The following is a 20,860-nucleotide window of genomic DNA, read 5'->3' on the forward strand; positions in this document are numbered from 1 at the left end:
ATTCTCATTTCAGAAGGAAAACATGTCTCATTTTCTCTCAAGAGAGTAAATCTCTTTTTTTATACATGCCCATTCGCTTTAATTTCAGTTAAAATGTTTCTGAAAATCAAATAATAAAAGATCAACTAATTGTGACGTAAGGCGACAAAAAAAAACTGTGAAGGGTAAGAAATATGGTTTCTGCCCTAAATATATATACTTTGGAGTTCCACAAACAGGTGCTTGCCTGTAAATGTAAATGCATAAAGACACATGTTCCAACTCTGAAGCACACCAGTGGTCCACAGGCTTGGTCACGACACTGTGAGAGTAGCCTTGCTGGCTTAACGTGGCTCAGGACACATCTCGTCCCAAGCATGCGCAGTCTTGGGCCAGTGGTCGTATCTTGAGGCCTTTCTACTGACTTTGAGTAAATCCTTCAGTCAAAGCAACCAACTACCCTCCAACTGTTTCAGGAATATCTTTAGTAACTGTACAGAGTTAAAATCTAATGATAGTATTTTATGTCATAATTTCTGATGCTTATTTTCAAGTGCCTGCACGCACACACACACCCAACAGAGGCTAGTGCCTAAGTTTATTTCTGTTCCTGAATGAGCCTAACTAACTGGTCAAGTAATACTGACCTGTCCCTGCTTCTGCCCTACGTGTTAGCACTCAGGGAGTGTTCACCACTTTTGAAAACACCTCTAAGCATATAAGGAGATGCTAAGCTTCAAATCACCTTCTCTCCTCTCAGAGTACTCAAGGGTGACCTCTCTCATCGAATGGCAATTCATTTCACATTAATAAGTTATTAATTAAGGCTGTGGATCTGGAGTTCTCACTTGTGACTTATCTGATTCCCTGAGAGCGAAGGGTCTTAAAATCAAGACCACCTGCGATCAAGTGATGCCTAAACACTCTTCTAAGGGCAGTCAGGGTCAGCCTGAAGTGAGGCAGAGGCCTCGGCGCCCGGTGATCAAGAGAAGAGCTGGGGATCTAAAGCCCAAGTGGCCCACAACGATCCACAGAAACACCTCGCTCTGGGCGGGGCGGCTGCCGTGTTGATTAGCTAATCACCGCAGGGGCACACGGTCTGAGAGGAGCCCTGCCCGACCAGGGCCCTGGTGATGCCCAGGGGAGAAAGACTGCTTCCTCTCCCAGGCAGCTGACCACCTAAACCGTATCTGTTTGCTACAGAATTTCAAGAAAACAAGACAAGAGGCTCTCCAACAGGGGGGACTCAGAATAGGGCTGGAACCTGCTGTCTTCCAGGCACGTCTGTGTTTCTCTAGAGAGAGGAGATTCCACCAGCCAGACTGGGACGCCCCCTCCCCTGGAGCACAGGGGGCAGGTCTAACAACTGGCTCTAGCTCACTGAGCTCCGGGCAGACACAAGGCCTTAACAGGAGGCGGGTGGGTGCTCACCTCCCCGAGATGCGCACCAGGGCTGTGCCTGCCTGTGGGTGGGAAGGGCACTTTTCAACTTTCCTTCCCTTCTCTCCCCTCATATCCCCGTCTTCCACCCTCCCTGGGCCTGAGCTCTCCCAGGAGACCCCCTCCCGCTGGTAGACAGGTCCACGGGTCCCTCATGGCATGGCACAAGGGGGTGGCAACTTTTCGTTCTGATGATCTTTTCAGGAATGTCTGTGCAGTGAACAGACTTGGCTGATGGAGAGACCGTCTTCCTCCAGAGGAGGGCGGATTTGTGTGATGTTGGGACGATAACGCCATGTTCCAGGGCAAAGGCTGGGCTGGCGTGCCTGTACCCCATTATACAAGACTGGGGTTTTCTAAGCTCGGGCTTCCTCTCCTGTAATGTGACGCACTGTGTATGCTGGTGTCACCTGGCCCCGAGGGAACTGGTGCACGACACTGCTCAGACTCTGGCCACTGCTACTGCTGTGAGTAACGAGCTGTCATCTGTCCTGACCCAGGGGTCTCACCATCCAGGAAACAGGCAGGCTGGCTGAACTTGCAGGGAGGGTAAAATCGGACCCTGCACGGTCCCGGCCACCAGTTCTAACACCGACCTACTACTACATTTCCTTGTCTCACTGCATGGAACCCCTGCTGTGCTGGGCACGATGAAGAAGACAGTCCCTGGACCAGCCACCGTCTGTCTGGTCCAGGAGAAGGTCTCAGACAAGCCCATGAGTGGCCAAAACGCAGGGCAAGGAATACAAGAGCCGTGAGAAGGTCAAAGAGGCAGGGTATCATGCCTGCTGGAAGCCTCAGGAGAAACTTCATGGAACACTGTAGATTTATTTTACACTTTGGAATGGGCCCATCTTTGTAAATAATAATATGGAAAGAGGTGACACTACCTAACACTGTCCCTCTGGATTAAAATCACAGCAACATAAACAGATGAATGGATAAAGAAGATGTGGTGTATACACACACACACACACACACACACACACACACACCACACACACAGGAATATTACTCAGCCATACAAAAGAACCACATTTTGCCATTTGCAGCAACATGGATGGACTTGGAGGTCACTATGCTAAGTGAGACAAGTCAGACAGAGAAAGACAAACGCTATATGATATCACTTAACGTGGAATCTAAAAAATACAACAACTGAGTGAATACAACAAAAAAAGAAGCAGACACACAGATACAGAGAATGAAGTAGCTGTTACCAGTGGGGAGAAGGGAGTAAGGGGTACAAGCTATTAGGTATAAAATAAGCTACAAGAATATACTGTACAACACGGGGAATATAGCCAATATTTGATAGTAACTCTAAATGGAGTATAACCTTTAAGAACTGTGACTCACTATATTGTACGCCTGTAACTTACATAATATCGTACAGCAACTATACTGTAATTAAAAAATCAAAAATAAAAAAGGACAAAAAAGTCATACAGACACGCAGAAACAATCCACCAGAACACATGTACAAGAATGTTCATGGCAGAATTATTGAGAATGGCTGAAACGTCCATCCACCCACCATGGGTACCTCATGGTAGATCCACACCGATAAGAATGAATGGCCTCTGACATGGGCCACAACAGGACAGACACCACAGACAGCATGTGGATCCGAAGGAGACAAACACGAGGGCTCCACCTGTCCTGGTCCCATACAACCACACAAGGGGTCAAGCGCAACAGGCAAAGCCCATCTACGGAGTGGGAAATGAGACGACGCTCACCCTCGTGTGTGTGTAGGGGAAGATTTGAAGAGTGACGCGATGGGGCCCGGGGGCTTCCGGGGCTGCCGGCCACGTGCTGCGATTTGACTTATGTGCTGGTCACCCGTACACTTAGCTAGAACTTAGGATTTTGTAAGTGTATGTTAATCAATAAAACTTACCCCCCAACCCCCCAAAAACTCATTTGAATGGTTTGTGAATGCAGAGGTCAGATCACGAAGTATGAGAACAAGTCACCAAGGAGCAAGGAGACAGTTTCACCGGTGTTACATCCCAAAGAGCGAGCGGCCCAGCCCTACGAAGTGTGGGATACTGGCACCCAGAGGGAGCGAGGCACAAAAGGACCCATTTGGTATTGTCTCAGTACTTTTTTTTTCCCAAACAGTGCCTGCGTTATGATGACATACGTGGTCGACGTCCTGGCCCACTCTGAACACAGGACAGTGTGTCCTCAGAGACCCCGTCTACTGATCAGCTGGCTGCTGGCCTTGTTGAGCGGGGGCCGCCGCGTTAGGGTGCTAATCCACGGAGCCCCACACCAGTGCCTTGATATGGAGATGTGTGTGCCCGCTGGGCCGGCTGATTACTGCAAGCTTCCATGCGTCAAAAGCGCCAGATTCTTCCCAAAGAATAATCTTAGCTTTGCTTTTACATCCCTAAAGTGTAAGAGTTGATTTGAAAAGGTACTTACCTCCACCATATGCCATTCTTCTTTAAACAATTTGCATTTCAAAGCGAATATGGCATTTATAGCTTGCCTGATCTCACACGAGCATGAAAAAGATGCTGGTTTTCTATTGAACAAGAATGTTTTCATCCACCAAATGACATCAAAGGGAGAATTCCTCTTTTAAGCTCTAGGCTTATTACATTAAAAATAGCTTATTCTGATTTTTAAAAATATACTCTAAAATAAGGCTTTTCATAGCATTTAAATAGAGATTCATCAACAATTTTTTTTTTTTCCTTAATACAGAATTCTGCTCACTGCACATCCTGACTTTGGTCTACCTTCAATAATGAGACTTGACCCTACCAAGGCTTCAACTAGGAAAACAATACTTGGCATTTGACTTACTGGTGAAACAGCCTGGAAAAGGGCAGAATCGCTTGGTGATGGTGATAATGAAGTTCTTCGTACACTGAGAGTGGAGGAGAAAAACCCAAAGAAGATTCTATGAGCGCGTGAGTGTGAAAGAGACATTTACGTCCATTGTGGGACTTCGTAATGTTTTTAAAAAATCATAATTACAGAAATAGGATTGATAGGAACTCACTCTTCCCCTCAAAGGCCTCACCCTCTGAAATAGCGATTGCTCTTATAGGCCCCTTTTTCATTCCTACGTGGCTTCAAATGTTATAAAAACTCAGAGTTCAAGGCTACTGTGCAAACCTACAGCTACGCCATGCCCGTTCCGAGTGCGGGTGGGAAAACCAGGTCTGCTGGAATCAGGACTGGACGACCGAGGCTCTTCTCATGGCCACATCACTTCAAACTAGGCCTTCGCCATCTGTTCCGTCCTCTAATTATAAACCCCAAAATAATATTATTCACAACACTACCATAAAAAGTGAGATACAAATGATTTAAGTGCCTGTGAGGAGGGCCCATTCGCCTCACTATTTGCATTGGAAATCTGCCCTCCTTTTGGCAACCAGGATTTCAGGCTAAGAGGATTTTTTTTCCCAAGGACACCTTCAGTAGCTTTTCTTAAAGATGTAACATTATGTAATACTTGTTTTGTAAAAGCGTGCAATCCAACACATCTACTATTGAGACAGGAATCTCGTGTTTCTCAGGACGCTATGCATTCTTTTATTTTTGGTTATATGTTTTCTGCAGTATGCTTACCAGAGAAAAAAAGAATGTACAGAGTCCAGACCCAGTGGTAATGACACAGGTAATCACACTAAATGCGACACTGTGGCCACGCCCAGAATTGAAACTCCCGGAACTAGACAGTTGATGGTTATTTTTCCTAAACTGTGGAAATAGCTCATTCTATTCTGATTTCTCCCTGCTCTAATGATGATGTCATGGGGAAAAAACGGGAGCATGTTTTGTTCTCTAAGTTACTGAAACTTATTTTGCAAGGTTATGCGGATACACAAATCATGTAAAACAGAAGTCTACCAAAATCCCACCTAATAGATCAAATCATTATTGAACACACGCATATATCTTTCTTAATTGTGACAACAGAAGAGATGTAATATTCTACAACACTTCTGTGTTACGACTTCCCAGCCATTTCCCCACGTTGTTCCAAAACCTTCAAATAATTTCAGACCTATAACATCTGACAGATTTAATGTAGACAACTTGCACTGCCGTTTTCCTACATCTGGATAGCTTTGATTGCTTGCAATTTCTCATCATTATAAACAATACCGCAAAGGACATCTTCTACTTTTAGACTTTTCCTTAGGCTGACATCCCAGAAGAGTTATTATTGGGTTAAACAGCATTAACATCTTTCTGGCTCGTGATATTTGTTATTAATTAATTTTCTTAATGACCCGTGGGCTGAAAGAAGATGGAACCTGGGCATCCTGAAAACAAGTCAGTTCAGAATCTGTAAGATGGACAGAACAGTAACGATGATGATAAAATGGGGATAATAATGATGATGATCATAATATGCCCCCTGTGGTTAATACAAGGACCAAATTACACAAAGCACTTCGTATACTGCAAAGCCTCCCAAGACAGTAGTTGTTATCAATTTTGCCAACAGTGAGTTGTCCTTTTCTCTACAGTTTAATTTTTTAGCAAAAATGGTGATACTGCTAATTTTGTTTGACTTTAAAATCTAAGAAGTCTGGATATTTCACTCCCGTTTCTCTCGTGGCGGTGTCTCTTCGTGTGTAAACTGCTTGGACTGTTTGCCTCCTATCTGTGTTTCGGTGTCCTAGTCATTCATCACTTCCCATGAGCCCAAACACACATTCACCGATGGTGTTTCTTGAACACCTGCTCCTGTATATGGACCAGTACAGCATTCAGCATTGGGACAACTCGGCGACACTCTTCCCACTCTTAGTCTCCCCCAATTCCAAAGGTAATGCCGAAGTCATCGGAAGTAGAGTTCATAAAAGGAAAGACAGAGAGGAAAGAGATCATGTGCTTGGGACATAACGCAAGCAACGGATGAATGAGATTACCTGACGGGCAAGGACAGGTGAGCTACAGTACCCACGGTCCTGCTTACATCCCATCCCCGGGATGCTGCTCCACCTTGGGGATGGATAGAATTTGGTGCTTGGTATAAATTAAGAAGAAAATATTAAGCACAATGAGAAGGTAAGTTCTGATATTTGGAAAGAGTTTAAATATTTTTTGCTATGACAAAATCTGCTTTTTCCAGTTGGGCGGCCCAGCATTCATCACTGCCCATTTATATCTATCTGCCCGAGGAACACTCGCTACTACGGATTCTGAAGGTGTCTACGGCGAGTGTCACCGTAATGCTCACTTAGGCACACGAAGCTTACACAACGCTTACGCACCTACAAGCCGTTTCGTGGGACGGGTTACGTGACCAAGTTTACATGCAATACAGTTATAATGAGGTGTTGTGACATTACACAAAAGGAGGCTAAAACTAAGGATTTTTTTAAGCAATACAATATGAATATAGCACTCAAGTAATAATGTTTTCTAGAACAGAAAGTCCAAGACTCTCATATCATCTTCTCTCCTAGCTTCTTATTTGGTTCTATGCCCGCAACAACTGAATTCAATAGCTCAGTTTCCTCCTTTGCCATGCATAATAGTCCTGTCTTTAAAATATTCTTTCTCCTCCATCTGATACCTACAATAGGTGTGTTTCGCACAAAATTCAGTGTGACTTGACAGCACTGCTTTGAGGGAAGTCTTCCCTGGCTCTCACCGAATTTTATAAGCCCTTTCAGGGAGGTGGCCACACAGCCCCACCCCCAGAAGCGCTCACTTGGATTTCTTCCTCTCCCATCCAGGCTTCATAGAACCATCTCTTAGGACTGAACAGAGAGAGCCTGTAGGGGGTGAGGGCACTGAGGAACTCCATGCTTGCAACTCTGATGATGTGAAGGGGAGCTGCTTGTCTGTGGGCCAGGATGTTTTGGGGTTTAACCACTCACTAGGAATATTCCAGAGAGAGAAGCGCGGTCTCTGTATGCGTGGTTTCTCCAAACGCCAGGCCACAAGGTTTGGAGCTGGTACATCATGACTAAACTATCATCCACGACATGGAAAAGTTCTCCTCTGCCAATGTGGGAATGATTATGGAGCAAGTGGGCCAACCACAGACTTGACTCTAGCACAGAAAGGCTCTAACCCAAGGCTCTAGCCCCAGCCGAGGCCTCGGCCAGCTACCTTGCTGAAGGCCGTTGGGTCAGTGAAAGCCGCGCTCTTTCCTAGAGCTCTCCCGATGCTGACCATTTTCCCAATCTTGAAAGCACCATGTCAACAGCTGAAACACTATTCTTCACTGAACACACATATTTTTGAGGTGGGGGAAAAGTTTCTAAAGCAACTTTTATTTACTTATCGGGATACCTGTTCCCGTAGAGATGTATGGCTCAGTATCTCCATCATCCTTCTATGTTTTTAACGGAAATCATCAAGGATTAACTTGCCTTTGTCAGTTCTTACAGAAAAGAACACTCCATTTAGAGTTCAAATGATTGAAGACAGTTTCCTTAAACTGGAAGGCATGGCTTTGATTTATATGTGAACTGTACCCCAGTAATCTTGATCACGGAATGTTGCAATGGAGGAACCGTTATCTGAAAGCAAACAATACTTACTCTCAATATTTATCACTTACATCTCACACGATGGGCGATACTCAGGAATATTTACTTAATGCAAAAATAATTGCTAGGTCACGAAGCTAGGAGAGGATAACAAAGGAAGAGAAATAATGGTCTACGCCTCAAAGAGTTTACAATTTAATGATGGAAACAACGTAGCACACATTTGCCTAAATCTCAGTGGGAGAAACGTCTAAACACAGAAACGACTAACAGTAAGAAGGCATTTCTCCTAAAAGGAGATGCCAAAACTCTTATAAAGAATCAAATAATAACTTTAGAGCCATTTCATTTCAGATGTCACCAACTTCTTCAAATTTTAGTCTTAGAGAAACCCCACAAAATGTTTTTAACCGAAAAATAATGAATTATTAATTAGCCAGCAAAACCCACTCCAACAGAACCTGGTTTATGGAAGCAGACATCGTCACGTGGTACTGATTCTGGGGAGTATTCTCCAGCAAATTAATTCTCAACCAAGAAGGCGATCATCTGCAAGTGCTCCACCAAAGCTGCTAGAAGGCTGTTTGGCCAAAGCATCCAATTTATGTTATCGGCGGATTCGTGCCGTAAACAGAATCCAAAGTGTGGGAAATCATCGGGTGACCAAGGGCTCTGATGTCCTAACGAGCCTGCGACTCGACCCACCGGGAGGAGACTGCTCGTCCGGGGCACAGAACAGATTCCACAGACTCCGGAGTTAGGAAGATGTCTTCTAGACCATTTGAAACTAAACAAAGAAAAACTTTGTCTCTACAAGACAACCACGGATCTAGTTTTGATGTTGCATGTTGCGTTATTATTATTATTTTTTTAAATAGCTATTACCACTGTAGCAGCAGCTTAGCGACTCAGCGTCTGCAGTGTGAGCGGTTTTGATAAACAGCCTCTGCGGGCCACACAACGGGGATAATGTGTCCTTAAGTACCGCCAATGAGCTGCCATTCTGCACAGCCAATTACTTCTGTGCGTCTGTCACTCAAAGGAAAAATGACTGAGCCCATTAGATCAAACCTTTGTCACTGTTCCTAATGCACTCTTAGGCCTCATTAATCTCCGGGAGCAGCAACAGAGCTGCCGGGGTCTCATTGCCTCCCCCGACCAGGCCCACGTGAAGCCTCTCATCTCTCCCCCAAGTGTTCCGCGTTAATCAAGCTCTCCTTATTACCCCAGTCCCTGTCACGGCGGAGAGCGCGCTCCCTCTTAAATGCTCTCATTATGACCCATCTTTAGAGCCGGCTAAGTGGAAAAAAAAAAAGAGAGAGGGAGAGAGGGAGAAAGAGGATGGGAGAGAAAGAGGAGAGGAAAAAGCAAGTCCGATCACATTAATATTCATGACACTAATTACTATTCTAGGTCACTGAATATTCATGCTATTAGTCGGGTTTTTTATGGGTTTGCTGGATGCCCTGATTACTGAAGTGTGGAGGGACACAGCATGGTTGAGACTTTCGATGTCCACGGCGGTTCAATACTCAAAACACATTGAGATCCCTGCCCCCACCCCTGGAAAATCAGCCTCAACCCTCCAGAGGGCTTTCATATTTTGAAACCGCTGGGGGCCTGAGTGCGGGGGGCGGGGGGGTGGAAGACGAGGCGGAAAGGTCTCCCCGTCACGCAGGTCTCAGCATCAATCTGGTTAGGATAAAAACACACCCACAGTTGCAAATACCCAACAAAGACACACTATAGGGATGAGAAGATAGCTGTCATCTGGGAAGCAAATGTCGCAACCAGGAGTTATGGCGAACACAGGCATAAAGAGAGGATGGACACACAGAGCCGGAGCGGAGCCCCCCATGGAGATCCAGGGAAGTCCTGAAGGGCATTTCTCTGGCTGCCCAGCTCTCTGCCATCATGGGGGGGAGCTGTGGGTTGCGGGGCATGGGTTTAGTTGATTCTGACCCACTATGTCTACTCAAAGGCTAAATAAACACTTCATGGCATTTACCGAAATTAATTCAAAAACACAATTTCTCAACCCTCTTCCTTTCTTTTCTTCACTAGTGATGAGCACGGCTATTACGATGGATTCCTGATACAGTTCTGAAGAGTCACCTCGGGCCAGGCTTTGGGGGGGCATGCGGTGTGTTATCCTTACGAGGATGGGGGTAGGCACTGTTTTCCCATGTTCAAGATGAGGAAGCTGGGGTTTTAGGTCCTAAGATGGGGAAGATGGGATTCAGTTTGGGGTTTCTGGCTCCAAAGCCCCTGCTGTTGGCCATTATGTTTTCCTGCTGTCTACTGAAATGTCAAAATACCTGTCAGAGCCGGAACAGTCCTATATTGTCATATATGAATGTTGTTCTACCAACCCAGCCAAAAATTCGCGTCAGAAAATATTTTTGGACATTTGACCCCTTCCCTGGGAGCATCCCTGCAATGACAGTTGGGCAGACTCTAAAATGTGGTTTCCCGTTAGAATGGCAATGTAGGTTCCATGCCGAAGCAGTGCAAGGGGCGGATACCCTGGGCATCCTCAGCAAGTGACCCTGGAGGAAAGGGAAGATGTGATGCGGAAGGTGGAATTTAACCAGGTCTGAATAAAGAAATATCTTCTCGATTCTTCTCCTCCTTCTCCTTCTTCTTCTTCTTGCAGTAGATGCTTAAGTAATTTTTTCAGAAATCCATTGAGAGGGAAGTGTTCTACATCCCTGTATGTGACCTAAAAATGTCTTCGCACTTGATTGATAGTAGTTTGGCTCTACATTAGCTTCTAGATTCAAAATTATTTGTTCTTGTAACAAATACAAGGTGTTACTCTTGAGAAGGTCAAGGACTATCAGAGTTTTCTTCCTTGATAGGTAACCTCAGTCTTCCTGTTATCTTGGATGCTTTTGGGGATTTGTCCGTGTTTACAGAGCTTCCTCTCCCATCCAGTTTGACACTCGACTCTTCAGATGGGAAGATACTGTCATTTCCTTTGTCACCTCTAGCGTATTTTCTTCTGTTATATTGCCAACAGTTTCTTTAAGCCAAATTCTTTATAGTATGTAATCCATCTACTGAAATGTTTAGTTTTGCAAACTTTCTCCTTAATTTCCAAGAACTCTTTCTCCCCAGGTTTTTCATGTCATCTTTTGTTTGTTTCATTTTGGAGTACAAAAGCCAACCTTTTAAATCTTTCTGATGATCCCAGTTGTAATTTCCTCTTAAGTTCTCTTTCCCCAAATTATCACTCTCTCTCTTCCAAGATCAGCTGTCCTTTTGCTTATGTCGGTCTTTCACATTTTGACTGTTGGTTTCCACAGACGTCTTGGTTGTCCACTCGTGTTTATGAGTAAGATCAGGGCTGAACAGACTCGGCAGCCCTGGGGCACGTGTGTGGCACGTGCTGACTGGCGGGTTCGTCTTTGACCAACAATACAAGTTCATGGGCGGGCTGGCACACCTGCATTACGTCCCTCATGGTCAGAGCCGCCCTTCCTTGCCATTCATTTATGTTTCCCCGGGTCTATGCAGAGGTCTGAGTTTTCCAACCTGCTTCCTTCTCTTGCAAGCATGGGCACTCACATCAGGGTACCCTCCCAGGCATGCTGCTCACTTTCCCAGTGGGGCTGGTGGTGGGGATGCCACTGGTCAACTCTTCCCGAACGTGTCCCTCAGCCTGCAGTGCCTGCATCCCACAGGTGCCCAATGGAGCTGGCAGCCACCCCATCTTCACTGCAGCTCTTCTGCTCTGGTTAACTCGCGAGCTCCCAAATGAGACCCAGGCTGGGTTATCAGTCTGCAGGTATGCAGTATCAGGCACGACAGTATATTTTTCCTCCTCTTCCCCAAGTCCCTGGCGAAACTCGGTATTAAGAGCATCACATTTCTAGCATTTTAATGTTTGAAAGGTAGTCAGCATTCCAATACTGGCCAACCACTCCCCGATACTAGGAATAACATAAGACCACCATCTCCTGCAAGTAATTTTCTATCCAGTTGCCCCTTTTAGACCCTTCAGCAATTTTCACCAGCTTCAGTGGTCTTGCTTGTGTGTTTATCTTCTGATTCTTCCGCCTCCCATTGGAGTGTAAGCCCTTGGAGGGAGGGCCCCCTGAATCTCCAGAGCACCCATCAGGGCTGGGCATGCAGCAGAGTCAATAATGATGGTAAGTGAATGGTACAGGAGGCAAAGCAATAAGGTATCCAAATCATTAAAACTGGTTGGGAGAAACTAAAAGTCAACACTGACACACAGAGAGGCATCATAATGTTTGAAACATGGAATGCACTATGACCGCACACTAGAGAACTAAGAGAAGCGTCTGGATCATGGAATGCACTATGACCGCACACTAGAGAACTAAGAGAAGCGTCTGGATCATGGAATGCATTATGACCGCACACTAGAGAACTAAGAGAAGCGTCTGGATCATGGAATGCACTATGACCGCACACTAGAGAACTAAGAGAAGCGTCTGGATCATTATTCCAACTCAGAAGAGTTCAGTAAGGTGGCTGGATATAAAAAATACATAAATTAGGATCTTTCTTATGTCTTACCAATTAGATGATAGAATAGACAACCCCTCGCCCCACCAAGTATCAGTTTCACATTTCACCGAAAATTATAAAGTCACAGGATGGATTAACAGGACACATACAGGATCTAAATGGAAAAAAGTGTTAAAACTTTACTGAGGGGTATATAGTAAGTCTGAGTAAACTGGGAGAGAATTGTGCTCTATGATAAACTCAATAGAGTTAAGATGTCAGTTCCTCCACAATTAATTCATAGATTAACGGCAATGCCAGTTAGAGTCACAATGAGATTATTTTTAGCGGGGAAGAGAAAGGTTTCAAGTTATTCTGAAGTTTACGGGAAAAAATAAGTGGTGACAATAACCAAGAAACACTATAAAATAAAAGAGTAATATGAAACCACGTTATACGTTACATTACCAGATATAAATTGAGCCATGAATCTAAGACAATGAGGTAAATCCACACAACGCGGAGAAAGTAGGTCAATGGAATAAATTTTCAAGCCCCAAAACATAGCTAATTTGATTAAACGAGTTAGTTGTGCAAGAAAGGTGACAAATAGAATCAACAGGAAAAGGAAATAACAAAGGGAGAAAGAACGATTAGTTACATATTTGAATAAAAAGTTTAACTAGATTTCCTATTATATATAATAGACCCAAACAAATTAAAGGTGGCTTAGAGGTTAATTATAAAAAAGGGGAAAAGGAACAACAATAAAATTATAAAACTCTGAAATCATATATATGAATTACGATCTTATTTCAGGATTATTAAAGGCTTTCTAAATATCTAAAGTAGAAACTACAGAAGTACAAGTCTTATGATTTGATTACATACTAAAGAGGGGGAAACTCTGTATGTAAACAAGACTATAAAATTCAAAAAGCAAATAGTAAACTGGGGAAATAGCTGCAAAATATATTACAAAGTGTTGTTATCCTTAACATACAAAGAGTTCTTACATGTCAATAAGCAAAAGACAAGCACCTAGTGCAACAATGGACAAAGGATACATCTAGACAATTACAAACAAGAAACACACAAAACCCATAAATATATGAGCTGTTCAACCTCACTACTAACTGAAGAAATCCAAATAAACAAAACACGAGATATTTTTATTGCCTATAATATTAGCATAGCTTCTAAAAATGTGTAGAGGTGAAATGAGCACTCACTTCATGGACGGAAGGGTATTTTATATAAAACCTTTCTAGAAATGAATTTGGAAATATGTACGGAGAATCTTGAAAGTGTTTATATCCATTGGCTGAGTCACTTTGCCTATGGACTTTTATGCTAAGACATTAATAAGTTACACACAAAGATTTCAGTACAAGTGTGTATCAGGTCTGTGTGAATGAAAAAGATGACTAGAAGGGAAGGCACATAACGTTGATCTAATTCATAACATGGAGATAGAAAACGAATAAAAAAGAAAAAAGCTAAAAAGAAACAAAAGACGTCCAGTTAATCCAGAAGTCTAAAACAAAATGGCAGAATTCAAATGAGTTGAGAATGAAAGATGAGGTTAAGTAGTGTGTTCAGTTCTTCGGCAAGTTAGCTCTAAAATAACTAATGCCTATCTTTAGCTAAAAGTCCATCACTTAAAAGTAGCATCCATTTACTTCAAATTAAATTTGCTGGGTTGGAATTCTTCACGTGAGAGAGTTCTATGAACAACAGGGTAGAGCTCTGGGTGATACCAGGCAAGGACACTGACCACAGGCTTAGCTGAGGGCACCACATCCCTGAGCACTGCCGTGACCATGAGGGACTTTCCACAGCACAGTGGTGCTGTGCTCCTGCGGACAACATATTCCCACTTCCAAGTCCCTACTTGTGATCCAAAGAAGATGAAACATCTACCAGGCTCCTTGAATGGGGATTTCCCCAGCTTAGGGTTGACAGGATGTGCCGTAATAAACCGACCATGGGTGTGACCATGGAAAAGGGATTTCAATCGTGACCCAAATCTTCCCATCCACCCAATAGCAAGAATCTTAAAGACAAAGCAACTGGGCATTGAAAACTCAATCCCTAGCCGAGGCCCATGACATAACCTCCTCTGGGGATATGATAAAGTTCATATGGCATTTGTATTTCTATTTGTTATCAAACATTACATTTTCCTTAGGACAGTAAGTGGCAGTTAAGCCCCAAAGATGTCTCAAGGTGACATTTCAAACTCCAAATCTTACATAGCCGACACTTCTTCAAATCGTCAGGACTCTTCCCTCATCCTATGTGCCTGGCAAGTTCCCATCCTTTCTTCACACCCCACACAGGCATCCCTCAAGCCCTGAAGCCTTGCCCCACCTCCTGGGGTGAAGCCGAGCACATCACCCCTGGGCCTTCACACCTCCTATGAGCTGCTGCACTGCACTGGCTCATGTGCTCACCTTTCCCACCTCCCAGAGGGTGAGATTCCAGAGGATAGGGATTATGCCTCATTTTTCTGTACCCCCAGAGCTCAGGACAGTGACTGGCACACATTAGAAACTTCATACATGCTTGCTGACTTGAACAAATAAATGGATAGATGTGTCCCAATGGTCAGAAGGGGAAGTGGAAAGTTGGTTATAGGGTGACTGCCTCGCATAGAAGTTCTGGAGGTCAGAGATTCTGGATCCACAGAATGCACAATTCCTGGCACAGAACAGGTGCTCAGCAAGTACTTTTTGAACAAATAAATGAATTAATGAAGACATTAGCTTTTTATTCAGTATAGAAACGTATTTTTTTCTTGGGCGCTTTTCTCTCTTCCCATCCCATGGAGTTAGCACACCATCTAGAAAAGGAAAACTCATGTACCACTTGGAAGGAAGGTCAGCAGGTCATGAGACCACATAAAGTAACCGTATCACCTTTCTGGAATGAACTAATGTCTCTGTTATCAGGAAGGCCAGTTTTATTTTGATTAGTCACAACCGCTGATGTTTGTATTGCTCTTCATGAGTTTCCACAGCACCTGCCGTCACACCTCTGTGATGGGGGCAGGGCCAGGCAAGATCAGCCTAATGTAAAACATGCTTCAGTTACCTGCTCAACACCATGCAGCACCAGGCAGTAGAACCCAGGCTGCTGGACCCCGAATTCTGTCCCCTTTTTCTCACCTTCCTTTTGCCAAACAATGTCATTCATGCCATGGAACTGTGGGGTCAGCATTATTCCTCTTAAAAAACATTTAACATTTCAGAAAGGAAAAAAGGCAGCATCTTTAAGAAGCAGAGGCATATGCTAGGAATGACTGCAGAACAGAAACCTATTTTGAGAAGATCAGATGTAGGTTGGAGACAGGAAAGGAAACAACTGAAATCTGTGAAGGGATTTCATACGTTGGAGGAGTCCGAGTTTGTTGGTGGAAGACTTAAAGCGGCTCTTACCACCTTTTCTCTGATAAGCGATCACGGGAAGGTAAAAGCCACAGCACAGTTTGCCAAGACTCTTAAACAAAAACAAACCACAACACTCTGAATGGTTTGCATTGCACACCGAAGCCAGGAATTTCTCAACACATCTATTCCGAGAAAACACTAACTTTCTCTGATCCTGAGCAAAAACCAAATTCTCCCTTAAAAGAGAATAAAGAAAACCAAAATTGTGTGAAAGAATCACATAACAGTTACAAGAGAAAACTGAGAGAATCTGAACTTTTATACAGGTCCAGGGGTTTCCTTTAAATCTTGCTCCAAATGGCTTTTCCATTTTTCTAAACACAGTCACTACAAATTAGTTAATACTAATCCTTGACACCTTAACAATGAATTCATGTTTTCTAGAAGGCCCTTAAACCTCCATCATGTGTAAAACATGACTTTCAACCGCCCAGCCCTGGGAAAGCCTAGTGGTTTGTGCAGCTGTGACTCAAAGTGCCACAGTTTGCTTGTTGGCAGTCCAGGAACCCAAGGGTGTAGCGGAAACAATCATCCACAGAAGAGATGAGACTTGTAAACCTTAGTCTACAACCTTAATGGTCAAAATCTCCACTTAATCCAAAAACCTCAGCACTGTCCTCCAGCCAGGACCACCCATTGCTGCCATTGCGCTGGATTTCTTCAGCATGTCGGCTGTGAGCTTACCTGAATTTGGTGAGATGTGCAAGCTGCTCATGTCCTTGGACAGGCCGTTGGTTTTCGGGCTGGAGATGGGCGCGCAGGCCGACGTGGCTCGGGGCGGCCTCTTCCCTGGGACTTTCACAGTGGTTCTCAGAAGATCAATCTCTTTGCCATGAACATTCTGCATGTAATCCTGTTCAAAATGTTAAACATCCAAGAGAGATTAAAAGAAAGACCTTTTACAATCTAGGACAAGAGGTTCTATCAGACATCCTGAGTTGTAATCCTATGACCCTTCCACGGTGGCAAGCGCTTAAAAATAAGGTTTTGATCTGTCTTGTACTGGTGGCATCATCATTACACTGATATCAGCTCTGCCTCTGCGTCCTGAACTAACCCAGGCCCTGGAAATACAGGAGACACAGTCGATGCCTTCCACCCAGGAGGACGAGACACCAGTACGGACATGAAATCCTATTTTGTGAGCTGCTGCACGTTAGATGGTACATTAGGCACCTGGGCTCTTCCTGTAAGTTTGGGGTAAAATTCCATGGAGTGGGAACTATTTTGTAATAACCTGTTTGTCTCCGAGAGCAATACCATTAGACATCTAGGTAAGACTGAAGTTGTCTGGTGGGAACTCAGGTGAAAACTCTAAGTAAGAGGTCAAGCATCTTGTTCAGGAAGATGTCTGAGGGGGTCAGTGGTACGGTGCTGAAAACACATGGAGGTCACAAGAGCTGGATGCTAAAAAAGAAGGCACATTACTTTTACTCAAGCATTATGTTTCTCCAAGTGATTCACTACTCAGAAAAAGTATCTTGCTTTTGTCTACACTTTGGAGGTCAATGACTAGCAGCTATCACGGAACTAAAGGGAAGTCTAGGTACACAGGGAATTCTTTGTGCCGTCACCTAATTCAATATGGAGGAAAACAATACTTAAGAATCGGCTGTTGGGTGGGGAAAGAGAAGACAACTGAGAGCCAGAGTGAGGGGCCTCTTGACAAATTAGAGGAGTTATTGACCCTTTCATACATTTTGGGGGGGCAATGAACCCCCCTGTCTCTGCAGATATATCATTAAACCAACATCACACATGAAGAAAGGATACAGTCTAAATCACTCTTGGGTAAACAATATTTCAAGCGTTTTAAGACTAACCAGGAAGTGAAATAAACAGATTCCTTCCTTGGCAGAATCTTGGTGGATTCCTTTTAGGATATAAAGGGAAAAGACCAATAAATTTGTATGATTATAAACAATAAAGTTCACGTCAATCTAATTTTAGAAGAACTGCCAAACAATCCGGTGTGCGACTGCAAGCGACCCAGGGAGTTTGGAGAAGCGAGCTGTTTCCTTATAATTGCCAATCAACAGAGTCAACAGATACAGAGAGAGAACTAGATGAAGGTCTACCGGCAAAGTGCACGGGTCAGAGGCCTCAGCCTGCAGGACGAGGAAAGTCAGTCCAGGTGTACGGCAGAAGCTTCAGAGGGCACAGAAGGTGCTAGGGAAGCCAAGAGAAGGACTCCAGTGGCTTCTTTTAATTGTGAGACAATGTCCATATTCCATAAGGTGAAGGGGTTGAGAAGCAGTCACTGGTTTATCCACAAGTAGTGGAAGTTTGCTGACAGAAGTTATGGCACAAAAAGGAACTCAAAGTACTAGATTCCAACACAGGGGGAAGAACCCGCATATGGGTCGCTGGGACCGTATGGGACAGAGAGAACTGTCCTCCCTCCAGCATCTGTAGGAGGGAGGGCCAGCTCTGAGTGTCAGACCTCACCTGAAACCTAAGCAGCTGGACTTGTGGCCGCATGGGAGCCACCCCAGACTCAGGAAAGGGAGTGGGAGAATTCTCAACACAGGAGGAAGGGCTGGAAGAGAAACTCCATGACGTGAACGGGGGCCTTGTGATGGAGATTACAGAACCCTGAAGGTTCACCAAGCACCAGCCCAGGAGATGATGATGCAGCATCCAGGGTGACTTCCTAAGGACAGACCTCAAACGGCTGATTCTCAGTGCAGAGCTCAAGGTCAAAAAGCTGAGGCTAGAATCAGGAGGAACGTGGGACTGAAGACAAACAAAGGATCAGAAGCTGCACCAAGTAGGGGCAAATTCAGATCAGCTCCTCCAGGGAGGGGCGAGGCTGGGCCTTCCTCAGCAATGATAAACCATCCAGAGAGAAGCATCTGCACCAGCACGTATGCTGTCAGCCGGGGAAGCCGGGAGCAGAGGTGCTGATGCACCCTGGGCTGCCCAGCTGTGCATTTAATCTCCCAGGGCAGCTTAGGGAGGGACATCTGCCGGGGTCGGCCACGGGCATCTAGGAGGAGGGTCATCACAGGTCTGGAGAAGGGGTGGGCTGTGTCCAGCTGGGAACAGACTAAAGACTCCACTTGAAAGGCAAGATGCTTCAACTACCACCGCCCCCCCCCCCCCCACCGCCCCCTGCCGCAAATATAATCTACTATGAAAAAAGTTGTGGTTTTGAAAGGATGAGGACAAAGGATGGAAAGAAAGTTATTATCATTAAATTAGGCTAAAGGATAAAGCGGAATGAAAGAAATGTAGACGTCTCATGACCAAGCTCACCACCAGGATGGCCAACAAAAAGCACACAGAAGAAGGAAGTGGCTTTTGGTTAGTACAGGACCGAGGGTCAAGGTTATTTAAAAAAAAAAAGGTTGTTCTTAAGCATCTTTCATTTACTTCCATGAACATTTACTCCAAATAGGCAAACCCAAGTTTCAAAACCAAAGTTAATGCTTGTAAATAATGAATTCCTTCTTGCATAGTTACTCCTTTAAAAATATCAACTTGCTACAACTTTTTTCTTTAATGCCAATCCTTAACAAATTAAAATACAATAACAGGAGCGTAATTGAGCATTTATGGCTTATGGGCTCTAAAATGAGGCTAATCAGAGAGTGACTACGCCTCAGCGTGGTCTCTTTTTTAATAGGCATGTTTTAACATACAATAACCAGGACATTTTATTTAAAATTATTATAGAAATGTACCAAGTGTTGGCTCTCTGGATTTGAACGCGGCGACAGAACCCATTTATCTTTGGCTCAGCATGGGCTGGGGGATCTGTCTTCCTGCCTGAGTTAGGCATTGAAAGTGCAGAAGAACCAGTTCTTAAGAAAATCAGAATATAAGCCTGGCAATTCTTAAATTTCAAGCCACTAAAATTTATAAAAATGTGACCAGATCCATTTCCTAATCCATAAAAGTCTTTCAGAAACAGGTGGATACGTGAGCCCGAGGCTTCTAGCTTCTCCCAAGAGAAACAACACTGAGTTTTCCGTTTTTGAAAGAACTACCCTTTTCATCTCTCCCCAGCTTGGTACTTGAGAAATTAAAGCTACAACCACCAAACAATGTCGCCTCCTCAGAAGTGGGACGCGCAGCCTGATGGTCCGAGGTAGGGACCGTGCAGGGGGAAATAAAGCCAGCGAGCTTGATTTTGATATGCAAACGTTACAGATACAACCCCTCTCCGTGTTCCTTGCAGAAAATGCTGATCGAGGATAAAAGGGGAAAAAACCCTTTAACAAGGCATGAGGGTGATTCAAAGCCAAGTACTTTTAAACAGCACTTAACAAGTCCCCGGGGCCCACTCAAGAGCCAGGCCCCCCAGAGGTGCTATCTCCTGCCCCTCAGCAGCTTGAAAAAGTAGTAATTGCAAACCTATTTGCATTTTTCTTCTCAAGCTGTCCGTGCTCATCTCGTGGATTATTTTTTGCAAGCAGGCGCCGGAGCAGAGGGACCCGTCCCCGACCGCGTGGATGAAGCTCCATAACCCAGCACAGCGTCCCCCTGCCACCCCGCTCCTGCACCTTTGCCATCCCTTGTTTTTTACATTTTCCTCCTAATTATGTTGCATCTATTGCCGTACACTTAATTAGCTGCATTAATGTGATTTCTTTTCACATAGTCAAGCAATTAAGAGCTATGATTGAGTTTCATTCAATTAGCCTCAACAAACATGCTAATTGATGTCCCAGATGCAAATGAGGTGCAGTGAGAGGAACCTGCTAGCAATTGAGAGCCGTGTCAGGGACCCACAGCTTTCAGCTTGCTGACAGAAGCACAGCTCAGTGTGGCTCCCACCTTCGGCGGGGCTGCCTTGGGAGAGGGCGTGGAGTCCTGAGTGCCTCGGCGGGTGTAACCAGATCCCTCCGGATTCGAGAATGAACGGGTTGGCTGCTGTCACGCTGTTGTCCTAAAATCTCACAGTTACCCATTACCAGGACTGGGAGGTCATCACTGGATGGCACTCAGCTCCGGCAATTAGAGTGGTACCAAGTCCTCATCAAGATACCGCACGAAGCTCCTAAAAACACCCCACCGGAGTTC

The 20,860-nt window shown here is 44.6% G+C and overlaps 1 protein-coding gene across 6 annotated transcripts in view; it reads right to left on the bottom strand.

Moving 5' to 3' along the window:
- Nucleotides 1-20,860, bottom strand: part of AGAP1 (ArfGAP with GTPase domain, ankyrin repeat and PH domain 1) — a 560,398-nt gene that overhangs the window by 166,521 nt on the left and 373,017 nt on the right. For all 6 annotated transcript variants that reach the window (XM_032637223.1, XM_032637221.1, XM_032637225.1 and 3 more), the window contains exon 11: nt 16,517-16,685. In XM_032637223.1, coding sequence (XP_032493114.1) covers nt 16,517-16,685 — 169 coding nt within the window. The remainder of the gene's footprint in view (nt 1-16,516; nt 16,686-20,860) is intronic.

This window comes from Phocoena sinus, chromosome 7 (genome assembly GCF_008692025.1).
Source record: "Phocoena sinus isolate mPhoSin1 chromosome 7, mPhoSin1.pri, whole genome shotgun sequence".
NCBI classification, from domain to species: Eukaryota; Metazoa; Chordata; class Mammalia; order Artiodactyla; family Phocoenidae; genus Phocoena; species Phocoena sinus.